General features: G+C 43.0%; 2 protein-coding genes across 4 annotated transcripts; both read right to left on the reverse strand.

Annotated features, from left to right (window-relative positions):
* Nucleotides 1-6,625: 6,625 nt before the first annotated feature.
* LOC103716553 (GATA transcription factor 2) lies at nucleotides 6,626-8,192 on the reverse strand. The gene is made up of 2 exons (XM_008804590.6): nucleotides 7,523-8,192; nucleotides 6,626-7,424 (listed from the first exon to the last, which is right to left on the reverse strand). The coding sequence occupies exons 1-2, from the start codon at nucleotides 7,880-7,882 to the stop codon at nucleotides 6,750-6,752; spliced, it is 1,035 nt and encodes a 344-aa protein (XP_008802812.3). The 5' UTR covers nucleotides 7,883-8,192; the 3' UTR covers nucleotides 6,626-6,749.
* A 10,478-nt stretch (nucleotides 8,193-18,670) lies between these two features.
* Nucleotides 18,671-23,848, reverse strand: LOC103716552 (protein NONRESPONDING TO OXYLIPINS 2, mitochondrial-like). 3 transcript variants are annotated; one of them, XR_015976487.2, is made up of 4 exons: nucleotides 23,586-23,847; nucleotides 23,318-23,506; nucleotides 19,161-19,214; nucleotides 18,671-18,928 (listed from the first exon to the last, which is right to left on the reverse strand). XR_015976487.2 is itself a non-coding variant. In XM_088718661.2 (3 exons), exons 1-2 carry the CDS (start codon nucleotides 23,738-23,740, stop codon nucleotides 23,353-23,355), a joined length of 309 nt encoding a protein of 102 aa, XP_088574787.2. In that variant the 5' UTR covers nucleotides 23,741-23,846; the 3' UTR covers nucleotides 18,671-18,928; nucleotides 23,318-23,352. The 3 variants fall into 3 exon arrangements, 2 of the variants coding, with proteins under 2 accessions (XP_088574787.2, XP_088574788.2); XM_088718661.2 differs by lacking the exon at nucleotides 19,161-19,214 and having other exon boundaries at nucleotides 23,586-23,846; XM_088718662.2 differs by lacking the exons at nucleotides 18,671-18,928; nucleotides 19,161-19,214 and adding an exon at nucleotides 19,221-20,506 and having other exon boundaries at nucleotides 23,586-23,848.
* Between the last annotated feature and the right edge of the window lie 300 nt (nucleotides 23,849-24,148).

The raw sequence follows: 24,148 nt of genomic DNA on the forward strand, positions 1-24,148 counted from the left end.
GACTATGTTTCTAAAAGAATTCTTCCTAGACGTGCCAAGATTGTATAATTGCCCCATTGTGTTTTAGTTGAGGCGGGTGAGAATGTGATTCGGGAATATACAAAGACAAAATTTTTCTAATTTGAGTTCCATGACATGCTGTTAAAATGGCTTGGAAATTGATATGAATTCAACCATTAATGGCAAATACATTTTCTCTACAGTATCTAATGAGTTTGCCAAGGCTATTATGGGTTTTCCATAATAGGTAAGGTTAAATCACATTTACTATAAATGCTTAATTACACGAATATAATATTTGGCAAACAAAAAAAAATTTCAGGAATAACATCCTCCTTTAATATTCTAGCATGGCCGAATGATCAGGTGATTGCTTATCAAATTTAACTCCGCTGCGGCCATAAAATTGAGGTTTTCTTCAATTACGTACTTGCTGTAATAATGTATTTGTGACACTTTCCTCCAGGCATGGTGTGGATTCCCAACTATGATTCAACGCATTCAGCTTGCAACATAACCTACAACCATGCAATCGAAAAGCTGTCAACCATGAACCTCAGCAGGCCACCAAGGAATTAGCTACATGCGCAAGCAAACTACTCATCATCTCGTTTTTGATAGTGACTAAGGTGCTGAAATGCTTATCTTTGTTATAGATGCTTACTATTGCATTTGAGGTCAAATGATTCAAATGGAGAGAGAAGATTTTCTTCAACCCGCTTAGTTCGAATTTCTCAAAAGAAAACTAAAAGAAGATGAAGGAATCTTGAAAGTAGAGCTTTAAGTCATCTTTTTTTTTTATAGATTTTTTAAAAAAACGAGATATATAGCCTCTATTTATAATGTGAGGTCCGACCTAACACAATTTGGGTCGAATTTTTGAACCTTTTTTTTTTTCTAAAATAGACATCTCTAGCAGAAAAAAGCTAAATATCTTGAGGAGGTAGATTTCGACATATATATCAACTATGCTTTCTCTCGCTCTACCTGCTTTTTCTCGGATGGAGAGTTACGCCCAATCAAAGTCTTATCCAAAAAGAAAACTTTCAATTTGACCAAACCGTTTCAAGACCTAAATGATGGAATTTTTGCCTGATTCAACCTCTTAAAATTGGCCCAAAATAGTAGATTATAGAAAAGACACCCAATTTTTTTTAAAAAAAATCAACTCAATCGAGCATCGTATGAAGTTTGGCATGCGTCTCGACTTTTTGATATGACGGATCTCGCTTCTGAACCCTGTCCAGTCCTGCTTGTAGTGGCCAAAATATTTCACATCGAGTCTAGTGATCCTTTTGGATGTTTGTAGTGACTAAAATATTCCACATATTCTCTTGGATACTTGTAGTGGCCAAAGTGATCCACATCGAATTTGGTGATCCTCTTAAATATTCGTAGTGGTCAAAATGGTCCACATCGAGTCCGGTGATCTTCCTGAATTATCAAGCCAAAGAAAAAGAAAGCTTTTTGGAAAGCTACTGATAAGATTATATATCAAAGCAGCAACAGTTTCCACGCTTCTGCCCCCTCTTAGAAAAACTATTCTCTTGATTTATTCAATATTTCTCTACCAGTGCAACCATAGCAAGGATCGTGAAACAAAAAAATTTTCCACAATGGCCCTGTTTATGATCTACAACGAGCTCAGATCGGTGACCGAGGATGATCCTGTTTTTTCCCTTTTACCAGATGACAGCAACTCTGTTTGGTTTATGTGGTAATTGACCGTTCTACATGGAAAGAATGAAAACCATTTAGAGGAAACAATGGAAGTCTTGGTCGTTTGCAACTAATTGTTTATTCCTCGCAAGTAAGGCTGCAGATGGATTGGGTTGCCCCATAACCTGCCCGACCTGCTTAGACCAAACCCGACCCAACCCATGTTTGGAGCCTTGGAGGACCTTTGGGCCGACTCGGGTCTTAAAATTGGACCTGTTCTATTTTCCGGATAAGGTCTGGATTTAGTGAATTCAGACCCAACCTGATCCGACCCATTTAAAATTTAGATAATTTTGGATTTTCTATCCTACGACCTGATCTGACCCGATCCAAACCGAATCTGTAAAACTTTGGGCCTGTAAGGGGGCAAACAAATTCTGAAGCCATGGATGGGTTGGCCCAAATCATACCCGATTTTTTTGGATTGGATCCGGGTTATACATGGACCCGACCTGACTCGAATGACCGCTTGGGTTAAAAATTATAGCGATGGACCTCGACCCAACCTGACCTGATCTTCTATTGGATTGGGTCTGGGTCCAAAATTAAGACCCAAACAAAGAACTGAATTGGGTCAGGATCACTCATGACCCGACTCAACCCGACCCAGTTGCACCCATACTCTCAAATGAGACGGTTGGAATGGTGCAAGCTTGGCACTTAAAAAATTGGTGCAATGATGGACCATAGACAACATCTTGATTTCTTTTGATCAAGATTGGCAATTTTAAAGATTTGTCATCTGAAAATTTTGATTAGTCCCGTGGATATGAGATCGCCGGACCGCGTATGTATTCTTCATGATGGAGCGGGTAATATCTCTTTTTGAGATGTTGGTGTCTTGTCCATGTTAAAGCTCAAGATAATTCAACTTTGTGCTATCATGGCAAATTCCTAGTGGTGATAAGCTTGTTTCACTTCACCTTTTTGCCAAAGTTTACAATTAGTCTATTCAGTCTCTCTCTCTCTCTCTCTTTTTCTTTTTGGGTGATCTCTATCCAGACTTTCCGATCATGGTTTTGTCACACATTTCACACCTTGCTTCTTGGTGAAGTATGTTTGAGGCACGTTATCCATGATTTGTTCATATTTTGGATACATGGGGTCTGATAGATGCAAAGCGAATGGGATTTTTTTTGTCGTGGAAGGCAGGATTATATATGGTTGCAGGAGTCCGTGAACACAGGATACGAGTTGCATATTTTGCAACGTCGACATTGGTTCGTACCCTGCATGCACATATCACCAGCGGTGAGGGAGGACGGGATCAGGAGGATGCAAAATAGAAGATTCTGCCACTTGATAGAGCTAGTATATAGGAAAGGGGGGCCAAGGAGGAATCGAGGCCAAGGGTTGGGACCTTGGACTAGTTGGTGCTTGGTGACAGCCACCAACGACGACAGGAGAAGATCACGAGGAGAGCATGATGCTGCCAAGGGTAGGGGCTACCTTAATTCTTAAACTGCCCCTTAGGGCTTGTTTGGTTCGCGGAAAAAGAAGAGGAAAAAGTGTGGTCAACAGGAAAGTAATGATATGTCTCTTGTTTGGTTGGAGTTTTCAAAGGAGAGAGAAGAAAAAGTTGTATTCCAATGAGAATATGATTTACACATTTCATCGGAAAGTCTTTCCCATGAGAAACATGGAAAAGTTACTTTCCCATGAGGCGGGAATCACTTCATTTTTACTTTTTCCTAAAAAATCCCTTCAGTATTAAAGAAGCATTAAAGAGGCATTAAAAACCTAATTTTTATTAAGGATATAATAGGAATTATGCATAACTTTCCTAGAAAAGTGGATGGCCAACCAAACATAAGCACTTTGGAAATTTGTCACTTTCTCATTGTCAACCAAACATGCCAAAAATACTTTCCTAAGCATTCTCTTCCTAGGAATTTGTTTTCCAGGAATCATATTCCTACGAGGAAAAATGCTTCCCGCGAACCAAACGAGCCCTTAGACTTTGCTGCTCGGCCTTTAATTTTGACAGAAGGAATGGCGAGATAGGAGGGAACTGGGAGGGTGGTAAGGTGAGAGAAGCGTCGAGGTGCATGGAGGGGAGCAGTATCGAAGGATGGGAGAAGCAAGGATTTCAAGAGTTTGTAGGTTGCCCTATAACCGGCCATAGATCAAGCTGGGACAAGTAAGCTGCAGGATCCGTGTAGCTTGAATAGCAAGCACCCCGATGGAAATATGCAGGTTGGTCCGGTTGGCTTTTAAAATACCAATGTTAACGATGCGAGCCAAAGTAAAAAAATTAATAAGAATTTCTAGTGCTTGTGAATGCAAAGTTGGAGAGAGAGAGAGAGAGAGAGAGAGAGAGAGAGAGAGAGAGAGAGAGAGAGGGACAAAAATGAAATTGAAATTGGACGACCATGAATCTCGGTTCGGTTGGTACAATTCCTTGCCCCTTCCAATTTCGAAGAGTTTTGACCATTGCTTTGACCTCAGTCATACTAAATTACATTTATTCAAGAAGCGGGTTTGATTAGTCAAGAGCCTAGGTTCTGGCCTAGATGGGGTGAGTATAGGATGGTGGATGAGGCATAGCCCCTCCTAATCTCAACAACGATAGCACGAGCATAAAAAATAAAGTTTGATGTTGTTACTAATCAGGGTAATGGAGAAGCAAAGTTGGTCTCGATGGCCTTCAAAATGTCTTTCTATATGGCCATATTTAGTCACAGGAGTACGAGAACCATGAACTTTCCCTCTCTAAATTTCCAGAACCATGGCGGACCATTCATCATAGCTGAGTTATCAGGAGGACCTGCCTCAAGAGATAGAGGGTGACTTAGCTAAACAAAGAACTGAAGGATCGAAATTTCAGCTTGATGCACACATAGGAATGAGCTGAGTCTGAGATCATGGAATGAAATGGGAAAGTTTCTCGTGCAATTAAGCTTGCATTGATGCATCCATCTCCAAATATAGAGCAGAGCCGTGTCTATTTTCACAAAAACAGTCTAGGACAAACGCTTGTAAAACTCTTCTGCACACGGAAAACAAAAAACGAAAAGAAAAATCTTGCTACAGTGCACTTTTTATGTAGTATTTTATTAAGATGGTAGGATGGATCTTGCTCGTTCTTTTCGAAAGTGTATTGAGGTAAATTAATAATCTATCTGGTTGTCAGCCGATTAAGGTTGCCCCAAAAGTAACCTTGGCCCAACCCCTAGCGTGGAATTTAATGGTGCCGTTGTCGTAGTCGAGATCGGCGGTGATCCCCTTGATGATGTCGTCCTCTGTCATAATCCCGTGCTCCCCTTGTCCTGGTAGAAGGGCGATGGTGTCGGACCCGTAGAGGATGGTGGCCAAGACGTGATTCCTTTAGATGCCCCTTATTGCCACTAAGGGTTGGTTCGATCGTGACGCCAAGCTAGCAGGGTTGTTAAAGGATTTGGATGAACTGCTATTCAGATTATAAAAGTCGGCCGGCGGTCACCGTGCTCGAATGGTAATGGTCCCAATACTGTTCGCTCCCAAGATGGTATTGAACCCACTATTGCCATTAAGAATTGGTCTGATCATCGCACCGACTTAGCTGAGTTCCTAGAAAATTCAGGTAATTTACTGTTCATATCATAGAGGTCAGTTGAAGAACAAGCATGCCTTTAAGGTGGCAAGATGGGGTAAGATGGGGTCGCAGTGCTCGAATGGCGATGGTCCCAAGACTGATCGTTCACGAGATGGTGCTAAAAAGAGGAGATTGTGCTCGGACTTTCACTCCAATGCTGGATTTAACTTGAAATAGTAAAGACAAAAAATTGTCTTGTCAAAGAGTGTCTAGTGGAGAACCTTTGATCTCTAAGTTGGACGGATTTTCGGAAAACAACAGATATGTTGTAAAAGTGGTAGATTGAAAGCACAAGAATGTAAAACAGTTCCAGAGCATTTACTTGGAGGAATCTCTAGGAATGGCTTGAATAGATGATGGTTGGTGCCTATTGCTATGGGATTCAAGCGTATAATCATAGGTCCTGAAGATTAAGTGCGGGCGAAAAATATCATGCTCCACATATCTTGTCCATGTGATAATAGAAATTGCTTGTGATTATGGCGAAGGTATCACCAAAAAAAAAGAGAAAAAATTGAAATTCAAAGGACTCTCAATGCATTTTTACGTTATCCATGTGGCGGGCTTTGATAGACTAATTGGGAGCTTTGTGAAGAGTTTTATTTGGTCCGTCTGTCACATCTATTATGGTCGGAGATAGATCACCCATCTTTTGATTAAAATTGTGGACGAAGCCAGCGAGGTTGACGTCAGAGGAGAAAAGCTGCTTAGCGTGCAGAGAGATTGAAGGCGAAGGGGACAGCAGATACGGAGAAGACGGCAAGGATGGCAACCGGAAGACAGCGGAGGAAGGGGGTGTTGGGGCGAGCGGGAGGCAGCGCCAGCCAGTTGGGTTGAGGGGCGAGGCTGTACGGACGGTGACGAGATCGTTGGAGAAACGAACCTTCCTCTCTATTTCCTCGTAATTTTTTTTTTTGCGTTGCGTACTTCTATGGGGTCGCGATATACGGTAAAAAAAATACGGATTTTGGTGAAGCATCGTAGCAAAACCCAAATAACCATTACTTTTGTGCAGACAATCATCATCACCGTCATCAAAGCAAAGTTAGTGAGTGCAAGTTACGTGATCTCCGGTTGATTCCCTTCTTTTCATCCGCCCATCATCATCGCCGGGTCCTGTCACGTGACCATAATACCTTTTCGCCTTTTCCGTCCCAGCGTTGCAGGCTGCGGCAACAGCATGTCACGTGTCTCCCCATCCCTTTCCCATTAACAGCGCGATCCCGACCGTCTTCCCGTCCGGATTGCATTTGTAACGCAGGACGAGATAACAACCCAAATATTTTTTTAAAAAAAACTAAGAGAGAAATATTTTGGGAAAAAACAGAAAAATATTGAGAAATCCCAACCGTCTAATATATGGAGCAGAAATCGGACAATTTATAGAAACAGGAAATTAGGAGAAAAATTAATTTCAGATAGGAAGGAGTAGAGGCATCGGCGGCAGCGGCGAGGGTTAGCAGACGCCGTAGTCGGGGAAAAGGAGCTCCGGTCGCTGGCCTTGGGCGGCGGTGGTGGAGGCGGCAGCGATGGAGGAGGAATTGTCGTGGTGGAGAAGGAGGAGCTCCTTCTGGCGGCGGAGCTCCATGACCTTGCGATGGGAGTTGGAGTGCTGGGTGAGGACGAAGGTGGGGCTGGCCGCCGGCCGGTACTCCGGCACGAGCCGGCCGGACTTGTACCGCACCCCGCACGCGTTGCACAGTGTCTTCGGTCCCAGCGGCCCCGTCCGCCACTGCGGCGTCTTCTCCGACGCGCAGTGCGTGCACTGTCGCACCCCGCCCTCCACCCTGCCCTCCCCGACCCCCTTCTTTCCCCTCCCGTTACTATCATTGTTATTACTGCCGGCGCTAGACTTCGGCTTCGACGGCGGGAAATCGGACGACGACGACGACGACGACGGCGAGGACTGGGACGGCGGGGGTAGGGAGGACCATGTGGCGGCGGCGGCGAAGCCTGTGGGGGCCCGGGAACGCTTGCTTCTGGCGCCCCGCCCGGGAACGGAGGGCTCCGCCCGGAGGTGCGCATCCCCAGCGGGGGCGGCGATGCCGCTGACGGCGGTTGGGTAGGGGATGTCGGAGAATGAATCCTCCACGAACTTGGACAGCCATTCGAGCTCCGCCGCCTCCTCGCTCTACAATTTAATCCCAAAATTAGAATGGAAAAAACAATCCAACTGCTTAAATTAATTAATTAGGTTTTGTTTTTTAAGGTGGGAGGGGGGATGCTTACGGGAATGTAGATGTCGTTGGGGAAGGAGGAGGAGGTGTCGTGGTGGGTCTGGAAAATGGAGGAGGAGGAGGTGTCGCCGAAGAAAGGGTGGGTGGCGGCGGTGATGGCTGATGACTGCTCGTGCGTGGGGAGGAGATGGGCCTCGGCGGAAGGGAAGAGGTCGTGGTTGGAGAAGTCGAGGAGGTCGTCAATGTGGAGGGTGTCGGTGGAGGGAAGTCCGTAGAGGTACGCCGGAGAAGCACTAGCGGTAAGCGGTGCAGCAGCAGCAGCAGCAGCAGCTGAAGCAGCAGAAAACGTGGCCCCCATTCCCATCCCCATTCCAAAATCCATTCCCATTCCAATCTCCCACTCGGGTGCCATTGCAAAGGAAGGAATGAAGGTGGCGTCTCTGTGTTTCAGGTTCCTTCCTTTCTTTTTCTAGTGGAGTGGAGGTGGGAGTGAGTGGGAGAGAAATAGTGGGATATGGGAAGGTGGTAGGGGTCAATCAATGACTCATTTCCAGTTTGCTTGCTTGTGATAATAGAGGCAATAATAATAACGATGGGGTAACATGAATAATAATCAATGATAACGGGAGCAATGAAGCAGCAGCACTAGCCAACACCAACCTGCCTCATGCGCTGCGTCCATCCTCAACCCCATCCTACTCCTGTTCCACCATCCCCCAACCTTCCTCTCTCCTTCCGCTTTAAAAGTCCCGTTGCTTTCACTCTTCTTCTCTCCTTCCGCTTTAAAAGTCCCGTTGCTTTCACCCTCTCTCTCTCTCCTCTTGTCTTGCATAAATTTTACGCTCTTGCATGTGAGTTCGCTGTTTCTTTACGGCCTGTATCTTTTAAAAATAATATGTAAGGCCGGAACTGGGTAACGGAATCTGACAGTATAGCAGTTCCGAGGAGAAGTCTACATATTTCATGTGGCTTCTGTACGTGATAAATGGTAGCCAAAAGTAACCTCAGCGTCATTTCACGCTCGTCTAGCTCCTTTGCTGGATGTAGGATGTTCCCTCTCTCTTCCAATAAGCAACAAGTGCCCTCTCGTTTCTAGTACTATATAATTAAATGAATGGAAGCGAGTGCTTTTGTAATGCTATCCAAACTCCTTCGCGAGTCAGCTGCCGGTATACCAGCGATGCTGCTCCTTACACCATGCGAGCAACGATGAACAGTTTGTTCCGAAACATCTATCGGTTTTGTATGCTGATGTGTCAAAATGCTGTTGGCCAGGATATGGGTCCTCTCTGAAGGCCACCGGGCCCCGCCTCGTGGTGCTGTCCCAAAGGCAAAAGGAGATTGGTCCACTTCTGTACGGGGACCACGCTGCCATGTCGTGCAGCGTGGTTGTTACGGCGGGTAAGGGCTACTGACGGAATGACAGTCGGGCTGCGTGGGGACCGCCAGCGCGCTCCCCCCGTCGTCCCGTTTACTTTTCCCGTTCACCGTTCCCGGCCTCCCCGTCATCCCGAGCCAACTGGATACCGTTGAGACGTCTCTCACATAAGATAGGCTCCACCGATCGTACGGCATAAATTGCCCCCTCGGCCCGGTTCTACGACGGCGATGGTAGCGCTACGGGGACGCCGCTCTCCGTCACCTCCACCAAGTGCCACGCACGTGAGGGACCGTACGGAATATTCCGGTCCGACGTGCCCTCTAGGCGATCCCCAGTCGTTGACGAAGCAGCGGCCGCCAGCTGTACTCGCCACGCCACCCTGTACTGCCCGGGAACGCACATAATGTATGAAAATTTTAAAAGAAGAACCGGAAGCGGAAAAATCCTCGGCCGTTGGGAAAGGGAATCCAATGGCGATCGATCACGTGATGAAGGGGGAGGGATGCTTAAGGGTGGGACCCACAGGTGGCGCGCCTGTGTGCGAGGAGGCGGGTGGTGGGGCGTTGCCGTATGGCAAGAGGGCAGGGCCTGCCGGGGGGCGCACCCCGGAAAGGAAAAGAAGGAGCATCGATTCACGTGACGGCAATTGGGATCCCGAGGCGGAATCCCAACCCAACCACATCGCGCCCCCGCCCCCCTCCCCCCCCCCCCCGCCCCGGGGGGCACGTGGCTCCTCGTGCTCATAATTAACCCCCCACTCCAGGGACTCGAAATTCTATATTAGGCCACGGACATGCACCATGAAGTAACGGGTTAAGAATTCCGCGAGTCAGGTTACGCCGGAACGAGGGGTAGGCGCCGGTCAGAAACTTGGAGGGCGTCTTTAGGGGGATAACGTGGCGGTTTTGCTTTCTAGAAAAGAAAAAATTGCCCGTCACTCGCTGAGCTAGGGTGGTGTACTGCCATCGCGCTCTTTGAATGCACGTGTCGGTCGGAATGGGGTGGGGGAGCTGCCGACGCAAGGGCGGCCCCGCCTGGCGACTCCGCCACGCGACACGGGGCCGAGGTCACGTGGCCTGCGTCACGCGACGCATGCCGCCGAAGACAGAGGACCAGCTGCAGCTGAGCAGGCCGGTGAATGTGGGGATCCACGTGTCGCAGATGGTAGCCTACACGTGTCAAAAAAGAAGTGGGTGTGGATGGACCACTCGTCCCGCACCTCAGCTACTGTGGGGCGTACGGGTGCCTCGGCTTTTCTTGCCTCGGACTCTCGCTCTCAGCTCGTGAAAAATATTACTTTCTTTTGCTCCAATTTGAGTTGTTCGTGCCGCATTCCTCTATTTTGGAAAGGGGTGAGGGACAATAGCCAATAGGGGAGACCATCTTGGGTGCATGGCCTCTCCCATCTTCCCTGGCATTAGCGTGTCAAGATTTGTGTGCTGGATTTCCCTCGTGGATAGATAAGAAAAACTATGGTCAATATATATATATATATATATATATATATATATATATATATATATATATATATATATATATATATATATATATATATATATATATATATATATATATATATATATATATATTTGATTGGATATTTTTAAAAATAGAAAAATAGTTTTTTTAATGAGAATAAGTTTTTTATATTTTATAGAAAAAATCCATATAAGATATAAAAAAATTACTTTTTCAAGCTAGAAATTAAGGCATCCAAAAATACTCATAAATCATTATTATCTTCTTAATAGTTATGTTTAACAGCTAATCCTAAACTATTAAATATATATTATAGAAAATTATCATCATATAAAAAAGTTATCTAACTATTAAAAAGTGTTAGAACTTGTTGATGTCCAAATCCTACTCGACTATTGTGGAGGCCTAGAGCATGCCGGTCAATCCATGGTGGTGGAAGATAGAGTACCAACATTGAGAGACTTTGATTTGCAAGAAAAAAAAGAGAAAAGTTCGTCAGATCTCCGGTCAAGCCTTCCGATGCTTAAGTCATGAATATGGAACGATAGCAAAAAAGATAAAAGATTAGTATAGAGTGATCTGCCTGCATTGCTTGGCTTGAAGTACTCGGCCTCGATTTTGATAGCTTAGCTTTAATAGTTTGATCTATGGGAGCTCTGCTTGAGCTCAGTCTAAGCTCAGCCAAGGCAGGACAGTTCATAGATCTACAAGGGATTAGGTCATAAACCTACAAGAAAGAAGAGCAGAATGATGGATGAGCTATGAGAGCTTGAGTACCTCTCTTTTTGGGGTCCCTTGGCTTTGTCTATATAGAGGAGGAAGCTCGATTGGAGGCAGAAATGAAGAAATAAGCCATAATTATCCTTCCCTATGAGCTATAATTATCCTTTTGAGCCATAACCACCTTCCTTATAAGTCACAACCATCCTTCCTTGAACCTCTTAGTTGTGGAGCCGTAACCACTTAGGATTCAAATCTTTTCAAAATTGCTTGCCTTGTGTCCATCCACAATAGGGACATTGGTTTGGGCCACATAATATGCCCACCCACTTTCGAGCCTGAGCTATTTTTTTTTGGCTTAGGCGAAGAAAATAGTCAACTGTAGATAGGTTTAGGCTTATCTTGTCTCGCCCATCTTTTAAAGTCATAGATTTGGAGTACAATCAGGTGTGCAAACCTCGGCATATCCGGATGATTGAACCCTTTTTGTTTTGAGAGCTATTGGGTTCAGTTTCCTGTGCCAAGAGATGTTAAGATCGACTTCCTATGCTGAGAGCTATTGAAATTGGCTCTACAACCTATATGAAGTCAACTCTTCAATCTATTGTAGGTCGGCCAAGTGGATAGATCAACTTAGAGTCTTAGATAAATCGACATAAATAGCTCAGCTTGGATAGGTCAGCCAAAATAGCTCAGCCCGATGGAGATTAACCCTTCCACTTGCAAGAGGTTAGCTCATCTTGCTTGGACTAAGCCTATTCCTATCTATATGTAGAAATTTAATCAAAAGTTAAACACTTGTAATTGTGCAAAAAGGTGCTGGAAGTTAGCTTGTTGAGGATGTTGTCCTATAAGATCGGCTTGAGAGCTAGTATGGCCTGAGGTTGGTTGCTAGGCGTTTGAGCCCTATTCATCAGCTAGCTTTGCTCGCAATCGGTGAGGTTGGATTTGCTGATATCGCTCACAAGCGGTTAGGTCGGGCTTTCTGATTTCGCTCACACCTCATTGTGTTTGACTGTTTGCATTTTTCACATGTGTATCTGAGGTTGTCCTATTGATGTTGAGGTCGACGTGTTGGGCCTGAAGTGCCTAGGAGTAGACTCCAAGAAGCTTGAAGTATCTATGGTCAGCTCGAACCTTTGCCTGCCATTTGTTATCGCTTTTTAGGTTAGTGGATTGTCCCCACTCTATCCTAGCTTTGAGGTCGGTATGTCGTGCCCACTCTACCGTAGCTCAGAGATTGGTAGGTCGTGCCCACTTTATCGTAGATCTGAGGTTAGTAGGCCGTGCCCACTCTATCGTAGCTCTAAGCTCGGTGGACCATGCCCACTCTATCGTAGCTCTAAGGTCGGCTTCTCATCCTGAGGTCTCCGTTCCCAACCAGAAGAAGTCGGGTTATTAGGAGTTCAACTCATCGGGTTTTCTGTCGGTTGGATTCTTTGGATAGCTAACAACTAGGTGATCAAGCTCGATGTGCTTTCTTCTTCCGAGCCTAGTTTTTACTAGATATTTTCATCAGCTTTTGACTAGTGGAATGGAGGTCTTGGTCACTTCTATGTTGTCTCCATGTAAGTACCCAGAGGCTTAGCCCCCTAGTGTGTATGCTCAGAGAGTGGAGGTCCCAACCAATCCTGGAATGTGTCTGCAGGAGATATTGGTTCTTTCACAAGGTTCTCCCTAACCTCGTGGGCTCATAGGTCAGGGTCCTAGGCATTTATAGGTTATCCCATTTTTTGGAGGTCAGGGGTCTTTGAGAGACTCGTCCATTCATTCGTTCTTTCTATAGTTGGCCCCATGGTTGTTGTCTTGACCTAGCCTGAGCTAGAACTTTTTTGCATGGCTGAAGCCGCCTTCATGCTTGGATAGATCCAGGGCTTGGGTTCTAGTGAGGTTATGAGCTGCAAAAACTAGATCTTGTACATTTGAAGCCATTCAAAATGGTTAGATTACAAATAATCAATTCACACTTGCTTTAATCATCCCAAGTCATTATCTTGTACTGTATAGCCTATTCAGTAGTCATTACCTTGGTGTCCCCACTTGGGTTTCAATTTCGAGTCATCGAGCTCAGCGAATTTTGCAGTTTTGCATGCTAATAGGACCGATTGATGTGTTGAATCCATCCAAAGTAATAAAAATAGATAAAGAGGCATCAAATTTATTCATAATCACAAGTATGCAATGATTAACTAGAGAAATAGATAGAAAAAATCAATTATAGAGGCAGAATTAGGGCAAACAAAAGGCCAAAAATGGAAAGAGCACATTAGAAAATATAGGGGACTAGTTGGAATGGGTCTAAAACTGGTTCAAAAATGGATGACCCGGGTGGTCAAAGGAATTAGACCAGTTTGGGCCGGTTTGGTCAATACAGCCGAATCATGTTGACATGGTATTCATGATGATGTGGCAAATGATAGGGTCCGATATGCTAACATGGCATCTGATGTAGAAGATAATGTGTCAAGTGACTTGACACAATGACATGTCAAGCTGAGCTGGCTTTGTTTTGTGCTAATGTTGATATAGCGACCCACATGGTTGATGGCATGTTAGCTAATATGGATTGGTGCTAACTTGTCATTGATGATGTGTCGCTGCTAATGTGGTCCATGGAACCAGCTACTGTGGTGAATGCATGTCCTCTATTTGATGATGCAATGATAGCTGATGCGACAATGCCTTTTCTCGAGTTAATTAGATCCAGGTTAGATCCTTCTCTCGAATCTACTTGGTATGTGTCCAACCTAGTTCTTTCTTCTTTCTCGCAAGGACTAAAGTTCAAGCCCTAACCATAGCGATAGTGGTCGCATTGAACCGCTCAGCAAAGAGAGGCGGACAGTGATAGAGGCTTCTTGGTGATGGTGGTGAACTGGTGATGGCCGCTCGTGATGTCGTAGTGAGAGGAGTTCGCAGCGACGGTGGTGATGGCTGCTCGTGATGTCGTAGTGAGAGGATTTCGGGAGGCATGACACCTTCCGAACTATTAAAATAACTATTAAAAATTTTAAAAATATTTTAGAATATTTAAAATATATCATGAACTTTGGTAATTTTAATGGTTAAAAATATTTTCAAATAGCTATTGAAAAATATTCTAGTGTTTTTGGTGTTGAATCTTCAAAATCTGTAGTTTTTTGTGTTCCAAGTATTTAATTCTAAAAATTATCTATATAATATTTTTTCTATTTTTTTTATTAAAGGTATAATATGTATTCTGACACAATATTATCATAAAGTAGTTGCTCAATCAAATATAAATTATTTCAAAAGATATATTTTTTATGTTATGCTTACACGATCAACGAAATATGAAGAAATTAAATTTTTAGATATCATATATTCAAGGATAGCCTTTTATTAAAAAAAAAACTCAATGAGGTAAAAATTTCCGGCGAACCAAACTAGACCATAATATCCAGGCCTACACGGCATTAATTAGGATGTCCGACACCAGAGGACTAGCTAGGCTTTGTGCTTCCGCGTGGCGTGATGCGATCCACAATGCAGTCTACTGGTGTTAGCCCAAGATTTTGAGCCGCATCCAACTTTGATGTTCGGTGCGTGGGTTTAACCGAGGACTGGATTAGGAATCGGTTTACTAATTTTTATCAGGTACAATTGATTCCATTATTCTCAAGCTTCCCCAAACCATCCCAAGCTCGGTGAGTGCAAGGTTCAAACCTATATCTCTGACGCGAGTACAAATCCTGTTAGGGGGGTTCCCCAAATTTAGTCCCACATCGGCCGTGTAGCGGGAAGGTCTGTTCCATATAATGGAGGGCTCAATCACCCTTCCCTAAGGAGGCGCCTTTTGTGGGGCAAAACCGTGAGGCGCCGTGAGGAGGGCTCCGGGTACGCTCGACCCCCGAATCGAACCCAAAGCGGACAATACCTTCTGGTGTGTGGGCTCTGCTGGTGACGGGGTGTAAATCCCGCATCAGATGGCGCTAGAAGGAGGGCCTCGGCCCTCCGCCTATCCAGCAAGGAGCCGACCCGGGCACAGGACCTCCCCGCTGGGGGGGCTGTGTTACGGGGGGTTCCCCGAATTTAGTCCCACATCGGCCGTGTAGCGGGAAGGTCTGTGCCATATAATGGGGGGCTCAATCACCCTTCCCTAAGGAGGCGCCTTTTGTGAGGCAAAACCGTGAGGCGCCGTGAGGAGGGCTCCGGGTACGCTCGACCCCCGAATCGGACCCAAAGCGGACAATACCTTCTGGGGGACACTCTCTCTTCTGCTGCTCGGTTGGTGTGTGGGCTCTGCTGGTGACGGGGTGTAAATCCCGCATCAGATGGCGCTAGAGGAAGGGCCTCGGCCCTTCGCCTATCCAGCAAGGAGCCGACCCGGGCACAGGACCTCCCCGCTGGGGGGGCTGTGTTACGGGGGGTTCCCCGAATTTAGTCCCACATCGGCCGTGTAGCGGGAAGATCTGTGCCATATAATGGGGGGCTCAATCACCCTTCCCTAAGGAGGCGCGTTTTGTGGGGCAAAACCGTGAGGCGCCGTGAGGAGGGCTCCGGGTACGCTCGACCCCCGAATCGAACCCAAAGCGGACAATACCTTTTGAGGGACACTCTCTCTTCTGCTGCTCGGCTGGTGTGTGGGCTCTGCTGGTGACGGGGTGTAAATCCCGCATCAAATCCAAACACTTTACAAGCGAACTAGCTTCCAGTCTTCCAGCCAGCTATAGTCTAAATGAGTCGGAATCCATGCACAAGTTTGAGAACCAGCGAACCATTCAGCTAATGAGCCTAGATTTTGTGTAGGTGCACGGGCAACCCGGATCATATATTTTTCAAACCCAAGCCAATTCGACCCGCTTCGAATTGGACAATCAAAAAAAAAATCGTCTTCCAACCTCTCATCACAAGAGGGACATAAAGAAGTGTTAATTTTAGGAATTTTGAAAACAGATAGGGAATTGGATATCACTTCTTTAAACACAAACTCACAGAATTTTCACTGGTTATTTTGGTACGTAGCAGGTTTTACCATGTTGTCAAGTGGCATGGACAAATTTCATTGATTGTTTGATATCTGTAATGAAGTGGCAAGTGGGAGGACAGAAAAGCACATGTTATGCTTCCAGAGTCGTGCAAACCAACTACCTCAAGTCACCTACTTTTTTTTTTAACCAAAACCCATCCACGTCTTCCTCCAAGTTTCCTCGAACTCTTCATTCTTATTTGCCAAACTATGGAAGTTTCCCTCGCACATCTAAATCTAAAAGACGACAAAAACTAAACTCATACCGTGAGTTCTCAAGTGGGTGGGTTTCAATATATTAAAGCCAAAGAAAATGGTCTCCTAGACTTAAGCGGCTCACTCCATTGGAGTCCACGCATGCGCAAACCTACACGTTAGACCTTGATCCAAGAGCTATGGTGGGGTATATCCAGGGCCATTGAGCAGCGAAGTCAAATCCCAATATCTCAGCTACAGTCGTGGGTGGGAGACATTGTTCACGTGGATTTGGGTGAATCACAAGGCTGACTGGCTTCGAACCATAATCCAACCTATAATCTAGCATTGACCATCACCGGAACTATCCTCATTTAATTTTAGTTAAAATCATCTCATTTGGTTCAACAAAAAATAAAATATTTATATTGGATCCTCTCAACATAGCTATATCTAGGGCTATGTTTAACTACAGCCGAGGGTGGGAGACAATGTTCGCGTGAATTTGGGTGAATCACAAGATGACCCAACCAATAATCACCGAAACCATTCTTATTTAATTTGAGTTAAAACCAACCCCATTTAGTTAGGAAAAAATAGAATATTCATATCGGCTCTACTCAAACATCCCTAGCCATGACCCAATGCTTGCTTCGTTAGTTTGTATTGGCTTCAGTCGCTAGTCCATGCCAAAGTATTAAAATATGCCGATTATTATCTCAGTCTGCATAAAAATTTCAAAACAAGACACATCCGCTGAAATTTGCCGTCTATATCTTAGTTCTTAGGCGGTGCTAGCGAGAATAACTCCTTTTGGACTTGGAATGGGAACCGTTTACTATCCGGGTTAAGCCAGGCTGGGCGGTGGTGGTGGGGTAGGATAGAGCCATAGGGGTTGAACAAGGCTGGAATGGGGCATCGCAGAAGCTTTTGAATATGGACAACGCCACCTTCTGAACCTGAAATCCTTAAAAAAAGAAACCTGAATTATTAACCTTCATCCGCAAGAAGGGTTCATTAAGTTTCCTCTTACTGTATTACCACAGATTCTATTCCATACTGAAACTCTTTTATTTAACATGATAATCATATTTTCGTTCTGTTATTGTCTAGTTTTCCAAATATCTCAATGGTTTATCAGATATCTCAATTCATAAATAATTCTCCACTTTTCGATCTCTGAACCTTAGTTCATGTTGTATTAGGGAACCATGAAGATGAGGCATTCATGAAACATTTTCGAAAGCAGCAGCTCCCCCATATACTCGTCACCAGATGGATTGGAATCGGGAAAACCCATTGTCAAATTAGATTTTGATCCAGTTGCACGTATTATTCCGGATATCAATCCCCGCGTGCCTTGACTAAGTGGCAAAGATGTCGGAGCCTACAGAAGGATAGGGCTGCAGCTTGTAGGCTTAGAGGATCTGTACTCACTGGAACACACCGTCATCTGCATTAAATAATATCTTGAGCTTTAAAAAACAGAGTTGAGCTAGGTCCATCAGACAATTTAATTCGCATCCAGCTTCTATGGTCCTTATCAGCAGCTTATAGTACCCATAGAAGGTCACCTTAATTAATTTTTTACTAGTGAAGCCACATCATGTATATGTTTTTAATTTCTGCATCAATATTTTCAATCGAATGTCTATGAGAAAGATCCCTCTTTGCTCACATTTAATTATGAACTTGGCATCCACCTCCGACTACCATCAGAAACACAGTTGGTGTCCCGGCGCAACATCTTATGCCATTACTTCGTTTTGATCATTGGAAAAAAAAAGGGAAAAAGAAAGCAGAGGAAATCCTTCGATGGGGTAGGGGACAAGAACAAAGGATGAAACCAGGAATTGTAGATGTCACAGCAAATCTCTCTCACACACGCACACACTCAGAGAGGCAAGGCCTAAGAATCTTTCAAGAAAATGCAGCCTGCATGGAAAGGGACAAATCCTGGCCAGGTCGCGCTGCCTCATTGTACGGTAACAGAATGGGTTACTTCATGAAGCTTATTACATGATCATGAGATGAAGTAATTTTGTTGTGAGGATTCCAATCTTAAAATCAAGATGACAAACTTCCATTTCTTCTTGGTGGGGAGATTTGGATTACTAGCGGCCTATAAGAATATAAGTTTTGCTGGTGGTGACACAAAAAATTATATATCCCTCCGAGACATCGGATTCACCACATTTTTAATAATTTTGTCCAAAGGCTAATTTGTGTATCTTTTATATTAGCTTATATAATTTCAATCACTTTATCATCCAGATGGAGAATGATAATTGGCCTAAGTTTCTCTCCCCTTCACTCTTATTAGAGAAGAGGTTGGTCTGCTATAGACTCCAACGTCCTACAGTAAGTTGATGGAAATGTGACACATTGGATCATAAAAAATAAAATAAAATAAAATAAATGCATCCAGGGGGAAAATATATATGCAACGAAAAATGCCATATAATAAGCGCGCTGGTGGCATGCATGCCTGTAAGACATAAATTCTTTTTTCTGTTTGATCACCCGAACTGAAGAATTAGGTAACATTTGATGTTTTTATGTTTTCAAAGGTTTGTAAAAATGTTTTTATGCTTACACAATCAGCAGCGGAGAGCTACCACAAAATTCTTCCATGTCCAAAAATGTTTCCACGTTAATCAGCTTCAGCTATCACCTTGGCGCTGATAGACCAACCTCTAAATGGGACAAACAATACATATGAATTAGAAGAAGAGAACATGAAGTGACAACTCTAGTATACTGAGTAAGAATTAAAAGAAGGGCTTGAGGCAGGGCATGTTAATTGTTTGCAAAACAAAGGTAAATATCCAAGCAAGAAGGAATATCTTCTGTTAAAACAAAAAAGACGAGACAGAATTCAACCTAAAGCCATGACTGTGTATGCTGCAGAAACAGGAAAAGACCCACCTTTAGGAACAGCAAAGAGGTGAAGCAAAATGTTTCACGTACCATCATTTTCATCTGGGAGAAGGACAATATTGTTATGATTTATTAAGTGATGAATATGCAATAAATTAATATTAACACTTTTTCATTCAAAAATTTATTTTAATCAATTCATTCTAGATCTAGCAATACTTAACTTTGCAGAAAACCAAATTCTAGCTACAACAAAGTAATCTTAAATCATGAGTGCATCAGTAATCTCAAGCTCTTGACAACTTGTTTAGCTGCGGCTCTGTTTTTTCCTAACTAATAAGTGTGTATTATCGGTCAAGTTACTCCAACCTCCTTCCTAGTCGCATGTCCCTTTATCTCTGACACCTGCAAACCTTTAAAAATTCACCAAACTGTTTCTCTGCCTTCACAAAGAACTTCCTGTTTCTCTGCATAGCTTAGGGCTATGAGTAATCAAACCTAACAAACTATCCTTCTGAGAAGGAATCCTATCATCCTGTAACCGCATGCATATGACCATGTGCCCGGACAGACACTTTCAGAGCCACAAGGATTAAACGGCTCTTGTAATTTCTGGTCTTGAGAAACATTAGAGTGGCCAAGAAAGTCACTGGTGACAATTCTATAGCACTCTTCTTTTATCTGAAAATGCACATTTATTCCTGAGAATTGCATCATAGGATGGTTTCAAATTCTTTGAGGAGGAATGTGATAAGGATGACTCGCTATCGTATACTTTGTCCTTCCTATGTTTTGTATGACAAGTGAAGATGGAAGCCCCCAATTTGCCATTCAATTTTATGCATATGACCATGACTTCATAATTACACAATTAAGTTTTGATCATGCATGCTTAGAAACATGATGCACACATTAAAACAATGACGGTGTCTTTATATATTATATTACAAGGGCTCCTCCAGAAAATAGGCATATGCAGATCATAGTGACAACAAAATTTTCTGCTAACCATGGAATGCTACGCAGCATTCCAATAGAGTGCATTGATTTGTGCGACCAAAAGATTGAAATAAAAAAAGAAAAGAGAACAGCGATTAGCCGATAGTTCACCAAAAACAAAAAAAAATGACTCGCATGTTTCACATCTCGAAAGTTCATCTTTACTTCAGTACAACTCATTCTGGATATAACCCAATAAATAGTTGGATTAGTCATGCAAGCAAACGAGTATCCCTTTCACTTTGGTGTTACATGTGTAGCAAGTTAATCCATGACATGTCACAAAAACATTCAAACTTGAGAATTCTGGGAAGCAAAACTGGCAAGCATTGAAGTTATTCCTTTCAAGCACTAGCAAATTCGTATGACTGCAGGAACCAAATATTTAAGTTGGTCTGACAAGATGAAAGAAATAGAGCGAATAAGTAAAGTTCTGATCCTTTATAAAACACAAGAGACCCATTAATGTTTTTCTTTGCCCTTAATCATGGTTATCTCCATATCAGATACCAGAGAAAGATCTTACATTGTGTTTATAGGCATACTGAAGCAGTGGAAGCATAAGTTTGCGAGAAGCACTTGAGTTTTCGGCTTCCTTGAGCCAGATTGAAATAAATCAGATCATGTTCTTTCAATGAAGTTCGTCCAATAGTCTTCACATGTAATTTGATTATAAAATGCTAGGTACATGGTGGAGACTAGAAGAGGAACTGATAGATGCATTTATCTAAAGATGACAAATAACTAATTGAAATTTGAAGCATCTTGAGTATCATTACAGAAATGTTCAGATTGGTTTAATATCCATATTCTGTTATAGTTTTTGAAAAACCAAAGAATACAGAGATGCTGGCAGCAGGAAAACTGTAACTTCTTAGTAGATCTGCTTGAACTGACCCATATTCACATAACAATCACAATCGCCACATTCAATCTACACGTACACTTAAAGACTAATTGATTACTTGTGATAGCATAATGTTGCTGGATATCCGGCAATGCTAGAATCTAAATATTCAGCTAGAAAGAACATTTCTGATTTCTAGCCCTACCAATAGATATTGAATGCCGTCAACCTGGCCCCACCAATTTCTAGTTACCCACCTTTTTGGGAAGGAAATTATTTCTATTTGTCCTGGAACTAATTCTGATGAAATTGTACACTCTAGGGAACATTTAAATTTGTTTTATATCTAACCTAATATGTAATCTTAATCACCATTGAAGCATTCATATATCTACAGCTATGCACTAAGTTACGATATAATCTTAAGAACATGTAAAAGTTTCAACATATTTAACAATATTTATGTGAAAAAATCATCAATTAAGAGTAAACCAATAATACAATTTATATTAAATTAAGACCTTGATTTTCTAGCCATGTTCAATTAATATTTCAAATATATAGTTTAATATGAGTTTCTTTTATCATCATTTAACTTTAAAAAAAAAATATTGCTCCACAGCTTTTAATCATTCTAGTTAGATGGTTTGGGGGCATGTACAACATAGACCAAAGGATAAACTAGTACAAAAGAGTGATTTGATACATATAGAAGAAAAGGGGGTAGAGGTAGACCAAAAATCACATGGGTTGAAGTAGTAAGTGAGGACTTAATATATCAATATCTTTCCGAATGTAAGGCCCTAAACCGAGCGAGATGAAGGAGAAGGGTTCATGTAGTCCACACCATCTAGTTTGGGATTAAGGCATAGTTTAGTTGAGTTGCTTTGAATCATTCTAGGTTTATCTATCCAAAAAGCAAATATATACAAATTGTTGGTCCAAGTCAAGTTAATCATCCCCAAAAGCTGAAGTTCAAAACCCTAAAACAAAAATTTGACCAACCATGCATGCCATGATTCTCTTGTCCTAATCTGCAGATATTCATTCTCTTTTCCTGGTTTTATTGCGTTGAATTGCACCACATCTTTTCCTCATGACAAGTGGGCATTCTGCTTTCAATTGAAAATTACCAGGATCCTGCTCTGCTTCTGATTCATAAGTATTTTTTCCTTTTTCCCCTTTTTCCTCATCTATCTTAGTTATCACATCGATATCGTTTCTCATAACAATATGGAATCATCATCTAGGTAGTTATCAGATATCTCTTCTAAAGGAGGATTTTGAGAACTAATTAAAAAAAAGCTCAATCTGGATCATGCAAGTTTTACCAACAAGCCGTACCCACCGTTGCCCCTAAAATTGTAATCAGTCAAACTTTTTTTTCCCCCTTCTAAACTTTCCAAAGAAGATGATGGCTACAACTACATGTTTACACACCACAGAATGAGCTCTAAACTATCTCATATGACTTTTCTTTCTCTCCTTTCTACCTAGAAGTAGGTAAGCGGTAGTTACTTCCCTTCCATTAACATTATGAAGGAACTATTGCTTTGATAGAAAATGATAAAGCTTGAAAGAAATCATATATGTGTGGTTTTCAAAGCCTTGAAGATCATTCTATCAACTTACTACATTCTGAAAATTAAATGAATAAAGAGTTAAAAATCATTTTCTTAGACTCTACTGAGTATATTTATGGATGTTCATTTGCTGAATTTTTACAATATGTATTAATTTTTATTTACACTGTTATGATCCTTTTCTTTCTCAGTTTTTTTGTTTTTTTCAGCTTTTTTTTGTGCAGTCAGGGAGTATCATTTCCCAAAGTGCTGCAACAGACCATATTTGGGTGTAGACTGAAACTGAGAAGCATCAGAACAATCCACTAAAGTAGTATTAGCTAGAATTGGTTAGTTCAGTGCTTAATTTTGATGTCAAGGGAATGCGAATTTTCATAGGCACAGAAGGAAAGGAACAGCACATTGGTATGCACAAAAATTGCAAACCACCAAACCAACAATGACCCACCTATATTAACACCCTACCTACACCACCATGCACAGCATCAGGTTACGTCCACATATTAATATACCGTCATCTCCAAACATTCACCTATTGCACTCAAATCCCATAATTCAACCAGGCTTAAAAACAAATACATGAAATCCTTGCACTCAGACCCCACAATTATCAACCATCTAATAATCTACTCCCTCCATTTTATTCATACCCCAGGTCACCCACCATGCTACATCCAAAAAGAGAAAACAAAGAAAAAACGCCACATTGATTGGCAACAAAGTGGAAAGCAGGAATCTTTATAAGAGAACAAAGAGCTCGAAGCAGAGCTACTCACAGAGCAGTCGAAACAGTGATAGAACAACAACATCATTAGAGTCCGGGATAGGTGCGGCAGAGGATACCCTGTGAGAGCGCGCGGCAACTCCTAGACGTCAAGCTCAGCCGCGACGTCAGCCTCGCCGCCGCCACCGCGCTGTGCAGCGGGAGAAGAGATCCGCCGCAGCATCCCAGCTCCACCGGCAACCTTTAAAAAGACAACTTTTTCATTAGAATACGACCAGAAACCAAAGAAATACTGCAGACTGCCATTACGACTCGCTGACCTAGAGAAGGATGAGAACCGGCGAGCAGGAGGAGGGATGGCGGCGGACCCGCCAGCGAAGGGCGGCGATCGCGCGGCCGTCTTCGACTTGGCCGCGAATGACCTGAGGCAAGATAGAGCGATGCGGTTTACTGATCGGACGGAGGTCGAAGCCATTGGAAAATTAGGGTTACTGCTTAGGGTTTAGCCAATGGAGAGAAAGGTCGAGGGAGCGAAGACCGTTGGAGACGGGGATTAGGATTTATCGAGGGCTTTGAGATCGGGACCGAGCTCGGAGTCCGCTTTGGCCGCATAAAACATGACATGCGGGCAATCAAACCGTAGTCTACTGGGGCGCTTGAAAACCGACGGCTCTGATGAAATCATAAGCGCTACACAATCGGACTCAACGGGAAGCCAAACGCATCCTTTAAAGTTTAAACCCGCCCCTTTGTTTTATTTCTTTTATTTGTACGTTCAGAAACAAAATAAATGCAAAAGATAATAAAAGAGTATATTCATGGGAGAACACAATAGGGGAAAAAAAAAATTTTGCACCAACACTCTTCTAAATATCATTTTGTA

The sequence above is a fragment of the Phoenix dactylifera genome, chromosome 3 (assembly GCF_051530095.1).
Source record: "Phoenix dactylifera cultivar Ajwa chromosome 3, Ajwa_hap1_PhDact_Kaust_v1.1, whole genome shotgun sequence".
Lineage (NCBI taxonomy): Eukaryota > Viridiplantae > Streptophyta > Magnoliopsida > Arecales > Arecaceae > Phoenix > Phoenix dactylifera.

What these genes read in the sequence shown, in the direction of transcription:
- LOC103716552 (XM_088718661.2), bottom strand. Translation starts at nt 23,740, where the DNA reads ATGGCTTCGACCTCCGTCCGATCAGTAAACCGCATCGCTCTATCTTGC. An exon ending in CGGTTCTCATCCTTCTCTAG is followed by an intron (nt 23,507 to 23,585) that starts GTCAGCGAGTCG and finishes GTCTTTTTAAAG; the next exon opens with GTTGCCGGTGGAGCTGGGAT.
- LOC103716553 (XM_008804590.6), bottom strand. Translation starts at nt 7,882, where the DNA reads ATGGCACCCGAGTGGGAGATTGGAATGGGAATGGATTTTGGAATGGGG. An exon ending in CCAACGACATCTACATTCCC is followed by an intron (nt 7,425 to 7,522) that starts GTAAGCATCCCC and finishes ATTAAATTGTAG; the next exon opens with AGCGAGGAGGCGGCGGAGCT.